We start from the raw sequence: 8,632 nt of genomic DNA, 5'->3' as shown, positions 1-8,632 counted from the left end.
AGAGGGTACAATATGTAATGATTCATAGATGTTGTTGAATAATTTTTGTCATGTTTCACCTTCCATTCACTCTTGATGTACATGGATCGCACCATGTCTCTCAAATGTTCACAATTGTTGAAGCATAATGAATTTGACCCAGATTTTTCATTGATGGGAACATGAGTGTCTGTCTAGGGATTGAATTCAGATTACAATGAGTAGGCCTACATCAGACGGTCAAAGACCTGCAATTCTCTCTGACCAGATGAACAGTTTGTCTGTGAACGAACCACATGATGTTGGTTGTGCAGGTTTTCATGATGAAATAAGTGATTAAGATACTGGTGCCCCTGACAGGATTAGTCAACTCCCATTCAGCTTTAGCAGGATTGGATTGGATTTTGGTGGGCTGGGACTGGTTGAGATTCTGTGGCCCTCGATGTTGTGATTGGCCAATGATGGTAAATGGTAGGTGGAATTATGACATTGAGCTTCTCCCATTGGATTGGTCTGAGTGCAAGCGCTATCCCATCTGCCTCCTCTATCTCTACGGTAATCCCCTGGAATACCTTCACAGATGTTTACAACAAAACACAAACTGGAACAATACAATTCAATTTGTTTCATTTTCATTTCATGTTTCACTCCCCTATTGTTCTCATTGCATGCACACACAATAATAATTATCCTTAATTGGTGTAACCTCTCCATGACTTCCCAAATATATAACACTGATAGAATGTGTTTAGTTTCTAAATTTTTTCATGTCATTGTGTCTTTTCTCTTGTTTTTTTTTTAGTCCTTTTGTACTTTTGCAATGTGTTAATCTGTTGTATGTTAATGTATTTTAGTACCTTTGATTTCATCTTTATGTCACTGTGTTTGTATCTTCTGCAGGGTTTTCTTGTCATGTGATTGTCTGTTGCTGTTGTCTTTTTATGCGGACCCCAGGCGGGAACTAAGGTGGCAGCTAATGGGGATCCAAATAAGGAATAAAGAAGTTGCGACTACTGTCTGTCCCCTCTTACGCTTAAAGTTGTTACTGTTCTTCTCAGTTGGAAAAAGGTGACCATAAACCTTTTACTCATAAATACACAGTAATATACACAAATAGATCTGATTTATGTGGTGTGTACCCAGGAAATACCTGTTAAGTCTATATTAACTTAGATGCACCTAATGAGTGATCTGGAATGAGACTAGGTGAAGATGAAACACTTACCTTGAAGGAATGGTGTCGTCAGCTGCTTACATATGCAGACTTGCAGAGGCAGCAGTGATTTTGTATGCAGTTACTTTAGAGTTGGAGTTTAGTGATAGCTGCCAACCTATTTACTGAAATGCCTAAACATAAGTAAAGTATCTAAAATATGTATTTTTTCTACAATAGCTGAAAAGACCAAAAAAAAAAGGAAAACATACAATTCACAAGTATGATGTCCTCCACAAGGGGGTGTATAACCTAACATTATGCCCTGGAATGAACACTTTTTGTAATAACACATTTCAACTATACTTAGTGGCAGGCAGTAGTGGGTGGCAATAAGGGTTATGCAATCCTGATTCTTAAAATGAATTATAGGACTCATCAGCATAGATCTTAATTAGAATGTATGTGCACCATTCATTAAAAGGCATCTTTGAACGGCCTCAGGTGATTTGGCAAGGTTCATATTATTATACACAATAACTCTGAACATGATGTTCATTGGTAGACTAGATGAAGAAAGCATATTAGAGGATATGGGGCAGAGGGGAAAATGCTCCAACACAAAGCAATCCAACAAAACAGACAATAGACTATTAGATACATAGTAAGGCACAATTAACACACCATTGTTGCACATACACTTGGAAGAGACTTGGAAAGTAGGCCACATGCCACATTGTCTGTAAACATGAAATTGCTCAGGGGGGATGGAGACTATGATTGAGATAAAGACAGAGAGATAGGGCAGCATGAGAGAACATTAAGTCTGTGTCTGGGTTTCTCATTAACCAGGCTACCTATTTTGTTGGATTTCTACTGAGATTTAACCCTCACAGCTACATACACACAGTGTGCACTAAGAAACACCGCACATGTTTAGAATCTATTCTCGGGAACACATTTTCAGCTCTAAAACAATTAAGCCCTTTCAGGATTTTCACTCAACATCTTTTTATGGTGGCTGAATTTGCAAACCAAGAGAGATTATTTATCAGACACAAGTAGGTTTTCTTTATATAAAGTACATTATCGTTTCTTTAATTACATTTGAAGATGAATATAACAAATGCCATGTAAGCATGTTAGTGAATAATTATGATAACAATATTTGCAACATTTATATATTATGATTCAAATGGTATAAAAATAAAGCTTTTATTGTTTCTGGCAAATACTCATATTTCCTCATTGTTTTAGAATAATAAACCATATATTTGGAAAACCGCGTTGTGTTGGATTACAGGGAATTATAAACACAATACATGTACAATCGGACGCTTGACAATACACAGTAATGTTGGGGTATTACAGCCATCTCAGGAATTAAATGGTTAAAAAAAAAATCTTTTATGAAACATTTTAAGATTACAATTCTTCATTCACTCTTACTGAGATACATGTAAATATGTATGAATACATTACAATTGCAAATGTGAGTAAGATGCAATTAAGTGACCCTCCAGTGCATGAAGTGGAATTGGTTTATAGAGGGACAATGTAAAACAAGAGAAATGGGCATCAATGGCAATGTATCTACTGTAGCTAAGTAGGCATTATCAGTAGGACAGGTACTGTACCAAGGTTAAATCCAGGGCCTTTTTAAGGATGAAATGTATTAGGGTCTAGAATGATGCGTCCAAGAGTGTGCAGCAGTCTTGCATACCAGTGCACACTCGATACTTTATCAGTCACAGTGTCACAGTGTCTCTCCGTAAAACCGTCTCTGTTTAGAGATGCAGTCAAACTGTTCCGGCTGCCCAAATGATCTTGAATCACATACAGGCCTGGATTGTAGAGTGTCTGATTGATCTGAACCCTCAGACTATGTCGAATGTTACAGTGAGTGAGAGACTTGTGATCCCTCTTCGCCTCTATGATGTGCTCCCCTTGTGTGCTCTCTCCGTGAATAAGTTGGGTAAGAGAGAGCAGCAGTCGAAGAGGCCAAAATCCCCAATGTGCAAGTCCCTGGTCCTCTATAGATGCATAGCTGGATGCCAGCACCCCATCCACAAACAGAGTGCCGTGTTCTGTTAGGGGTGCGTACACTCCCCTCCCCTCCTGCAGTGAGACTGAGATGATTCGGGATGGTCGTACACTCCCATCTGCTCCATGGATAAGTACATAGTCCCCCCTCTTGGCTCTGCTAGCAAACTGAGCGAGGTACTCGCTGTGGTGGAGTTTGTGATGTGGGGCTAGAAAGACCAGGTGGTGGGGGGTGAGGGCGAGCTGGCGGCCATCTTCTGTGTCCAGAACCAAGAAAGTTGACCTGCTCTCATGGTCCCGGTGCAAGAATAATAGGACTCGGCTGAGCACTATTTGTCCTGACCCAGACATGGCCAACACTCTGTCCCCAGGCACAAGTGATGACAGGGCCTTCTGCCCCCCTCCAGCCACACTCACCCGGGCCCAGCCTGGGAAACAGCCCCCCTTCTCCACTGCCACCGAGTGATCTGTTGGGGAAATCAACAGAGAATGGTGACAAGATGACTGACTCTATTTCACGTGATATGTAGGCATTTCAAGCTGATTGGTAAATGTCTGCAATAAATCCTTAAGACAAATCATGGTAATGTGTGTGTCACGTACACCAGGCAGCTTATGCCCAGTATACTTACCAGCTTTGACAGAGCAGTGCACGTGGTGCTTGGACTCATAGTGCACCCAGTCAAAGCCAGCTTCCACCGCCAGCTGGGCCAGTAGCCCGTACTTGCGTAGGTCGCGATCGGAGGTGGTGATGTCCACAGCTCGGCCCTCGTAATGCAGAGAGCTAGGGGGATGGTGGCCGTCCTCGTCCCAGGCCTCTGTCACCCGCAGGCGCACCCCGGGCCACTGGTTCATCACTGCAATGGCCAGCTTGTTCATACTGTCTTTACAACGCTGAGGGAGAGAGGGGCATTTCATTAAGTTTAAAAAAGAATATGATAAAGAGCAGAAGGTTGTTTGGAACTGAATAAAGGTGCATACTGTATATGTTGACTAAAAGTTCTCCAAAACATTTTTTTTAAATGAAAGAACACAAATTGGTGTAATATGTTCCACTATCTGTAGAATCAATAGAGTAATTAATTGTAAAATTGTTGCTTTCAATTGACTAAGCCCTGATATTTTCTTTAGAATCATTATTGATCATTTCCAGTGATATTGCTGGGTCTATAGTGTCGACAGCAGATTCAGTGCTATCGACATGTATGAAACCCCCTAGAGCGGAGGTACCAAGACTGTTTTTAATCACTCATTAACAAGGGAAAAGGAACTGCTTGAGACTGAGAGTAGATATGAGTCTACTGTTTGCCTCACCTCACTATGACTAAATTCTCTCTATCTCACTTCTATCTAATCCCTTGTAAATCAATACCAAATACCACGCCACTTCTGTAACTGTGTTCTTAATCATCTCAGCCCAAATCAGCCCAGTTATGTGTGTCTCTATTGACATCATCACATTTTTCTCCTGTTTTCAGGGCTTTTAAAGGCCATCTCCACCCCTCCTTTCTCAAACAATCAGAACGTAAGAACAAAGCTACTGTAGCCAGTTTGGTACATTCCTTGGGCTTTTCTGCAGGGTGAGAGCATAATCAAGGCCATTCTCCATGTTTCCAGAGAGTTCCAGTAATGATCTCTCAGTGTCATTTATCCCTGAGATATTTGATCAGAAATATGAACGTTTTTTACACCCACAGGGCCGTAATGTTACATACTGCGTCAGCACGGCTAAATGATGTCAGAATCTGTTGTACTCAGTTGTCAGCCCGTGTCATTTCTATCTTTATATCCTCACATGAGGTGGTAGGTGGAGTGTGTCCCACTAACCAGGTTTCAGGAAGTTGAAACAAAATTGATCTACCTCTGTAATAGTCATATTCCAGAGAGATGGAGAGAGAGAGAGAGGGGGGGGGGGGGGGGCAAAGAGAGAGGGGAATGAGACAGTGAGGGGGAACAAGAGAGAGAGAAAAAAAATGGGTGAGAATGAAACAGCTAGGAGGCAAGGTTCAGGCTAATGAGAGGCCAGAGGGGAAGAATGTATGGGCATTGGGCATGGACTTGGGAATGTGACAGCAAGAGTGAGAAAGAGAGAGGGACAGAAAACAAACTGGCTACATTTTTCTCGCAATGCCATTGAAGAGAGGCGTTTCATTGTCACAACTACAATAGTGGCTTTTCCAACGGTGCCATTACTTCAGCAGGCGGGAATTTTGTAGAGGCGACCCCTCTGAGTCTCCAAACGATACACAAAGAGGGTCTTTCACATCTGGGCAAGAGAGGGGCACATGCACACACACACACACTCACTCATCCTCGCACTGGGCATCAGAAGGGCACACACACATTTGACCACAGATTTTCATCACATACAATCATTCAAAAAGAGGAAGGAACACAGATTTGAATCATAGACAATCATTCAGCGCAACAGTGTACAGACACCAAGTATTGCTATACAGTAATATCAAACTTGCAGGTCTACTTTTACACGAGAAACGTTGTAGAGTTAATTTGTGAAGTATCATTTTGACGTTACTGTAATATGATTACCAGGCGACTAGTTTGAAATGTATAGAACGTGTCTCAATTGTCTCCTATTGGCTCCAGTCAAACAAGATCATTTTAAATTTATAATGGCACAGTGCTTGTGTTCATCTGCTATTTCCTAATCAGGTATCAGGTCTCCTATCCATTTCTAAGATAGGCCTACATAAAGATAAAGATAAAGATAAAAATAAAGGGACATATTCTGTTCATCATCATATTCGTTACATTGTATAACTGTGGTGTAACTCAGTTTGTATATATTTTATATAGGTTTACAATGAATAAACATAATGTAAAATTAATTTATGACACACTTGACATCAGAGGCTGAGAATACCAGCCATTTGAGAGCAATAACAATACTTTTATTGTTCCATGAACTCAACTCAAAATGCCAATATCACACTGTGGCTTCCTTGATATTCTAAAGAGGTCAGATAGGACTGTGTTCCTGTGTCTGTGTCTCAACTCATTTTGGCCAGGGCCAGGGCAGATCATATTTGAATGTGTGTACCAAAGCCATGCACTATGCAAGGATACATGCTTCACCTAAAAATCCTTCCAATAAAGCACAGACCAGGCAAGTGGAACTAGAGGAATCATTTTATTACTCAGCAACAAAGACTTTAGTTAAAGATTAAAAGGAAGTGATCACAAGGTGGAACACATTCTCCTAGAAAGTAATATTGAATTACATCCTGATCTCCCCATCTTACAAAGGAAGTAGGGGAAGTGTGAGTAACAATTAGACACCCGGGGTTTAAATATTTGATTAAAGAAAAGCTCTCCTACAAAAAAGGTTATCACCTTGTTGTCAGTAACTTGTGTTATAACCTGTACATCCACTATTTGATTCATTGTTCATACTGTATAGCACAATGAGAAATGAAGAAAAACATGGATAATTTATTGTCGAATCAGCATTTCAGTGTATTTGTTCTGCTACTGAAAATGTCACTGTAGAAAAGAAATCTACACCACCTGCTGTAGTTAAAGTATAATCCAGCAGAGGGATTTTGACCATGATTTGCCAAAGGGAACCAGTTTGCCTCCAGTGCAGCTGCCCAGTGAGAGTGCATGCACCTATAGAACATGATAAGGACATTTTGAGAGATGATTGAACTTGATTAACCATTACACACTAAACCAGTCTTACCTTTGTCATGAAACGGTCTGCCTTAGTGTTCTCCTCGTCTTTGAAGAAAATGTCAGGGTTGTAGTTACACACAAGTTCATTGAAGCGTTCTGAGTTGCGTGTGATCTTGCCCTCGGCTCTTCCACTGGCACCCAGGTTGTTCTCAGAGAAATTGGGGACAGAGTGCTTATAGGGCATTGGGGTCAGTTTTCTGGGCTTAGGGCGGATGCCATAGCCAGGGCCTGGCCCGCATCCCTGGACCAGCCATGTACATGTGCACACAGTAAGCAGGCTGAGCCGTGCCAGGCTTTCCCGGCAGGACCACTTCATTGGGGAAAGTTCCGGGTCCCAGGTATCAGTGACCCACGATGCCCACGTTGAGAGCCCTGTTTTGGGCACCTTATTGCATTTGATTGAGTGTCAAATATTGGTCCATTGAAGATCATTGGTTGTAAATGAGTAATGCCATTGCTATAGCAGGTTTGTTCATTATTAATTAGAAAACAAACTGATGGGACTTTATGTGGGTACTCATGTTGACCCTTGTAATCAACTTCAAAGTATCAATAAGCCAATCACTATTTCCCTATTATCATATTGTTAGATCCCTCTATTTAGCTGTAAATATCTTGTATGAATATTCAGTAATTTTTACAGAAGGTGATTTGTCACCATAATATACACTTTCTGAAGCTTTCTTGTGAGCCATTATACTGTAGTTGGTTAAATGCTAGTCCACTAAAGTTTCCAAAGACAGGTACTTTATCCTTCATTCTGTTAGAAATGAATAAATGTCATCCTTATGTGTCCTTTGAAGATACCTGTCCCCACGCAGGTGTTTCACGAGCCTCCGGTCACCTACCGACTCTCTGTCTTTGCCCCAGGCAGTTCCGTGGCGACACGCAGATCTGACGCGCACATTGCGCTCTCTGAAATGTGTCCCATGTGAATTCGTTTGAGTGTCATTCTCATCCCATTCCTCTATCCAGGAGCAATGCGCCTCGTGAGGTTTTGTCCGTCCACCGTCCACTGTCGCGTTGAAGCGCTCCTGACCACCGTGCGCCAGCCATTTGGTCTTATTAGTGTGCGTCTGGACAAGTTTGCCCTCCCTTCCTTTGCGCGCTCCCTCTGCGACAGCACACGCCTCCAATTCAACCTTACAAGCGACACATGAATAGCCTACTTACGTTAATGCCGCACTTTGTCATAGATGTTTGTCATAGGTGACTAGTCGTTTTTTCATGAGGGAGTAATGAAGATAAGCCATTGTTATATTGGTAACTTACACACAAAAAGTGGAGATGAAAGAGAGAGGCCATGCGTGTTGTCAAACACTTCTACACATGAACGCATTATACAGGAATATGGAGTTTATAGTTTAACTTCATTATTTTATCATGTTACGCTTTTACTCATTGTGTTAGAATTTAACTCAAAATCGTTGATATCTCTAAACACTAGAATACTCTACTACTAAATGTGATTCAGATATCCCTCTACAAGACTCTTGTCTTGACTCTTGGATTTTGATTGCTCTTGTCACTAATTAGTGATACATATTGGAGGGACTCACTATCACTACCATTACTCTGTTTGTGGTGTATTAATAGATTGGAGGTGAGAGTCCATGACAGAGAGCCAGTTTTGCATGGAGGAGCTTCCTGCTGAGGAGAGGGCTACTCCAGCCCTGACACCCTGGCCTGGCAGACTGTCTCTGACTAACAGCGCTGCCTTCCTTTGTTTGCGCTTGAACCAGAAGACCCAGGAGACCCAGG

General features: G+C 41.6%; 1 protein-coding gene across 1 annotated transcript; it reads right to left on the bottom strand.

Moving 5' to 3' along the window:
* Positions 1-2,328: 2,328 nt before the first annotated feature.
* On the bottom strand, positions 2,329-7,876 carry dhh (desert hedgehog signaling molecule). Its single transcript, XM_083674829.1, has 3 exons — positions 6,879-7,876; positions 3,808-4,069; positions 2,329-3,642 (listed from the first exon to the last, which is right to left on the bottom strand). Exons 1-3 carry the CDS (start codon positions 7,185-7,187, stop codon positions 2,792-2,794), a joined length of 1,422 nt encoding a protein of 473 aa, XP_083530955.1. The 5' UTR covers positions 7,188-7,876; the 3' UTR covers positions 2,329-2,791.
* Positions 7,877-8,632: the final 756 nt, after the last annotated feature.

The sequence above is a fragment of the Argentina silus genome, assembly GCF_951799395.1.
Source record: "Argentina silus genome assembly, chromosome: 8".
In the NCBI taxonomy this organism is placed as follows: Eukaryota; Metazoa; Chordata; class Actinopteri; order Argentiniformes; family Argentinidae; genus Argentina; species Argentina silus.
The sequence above is the reverse complement of the archived record's forward strand: the minus strand, read 5'-3'. Positions and strand labels throughout refer to the sequence as shown.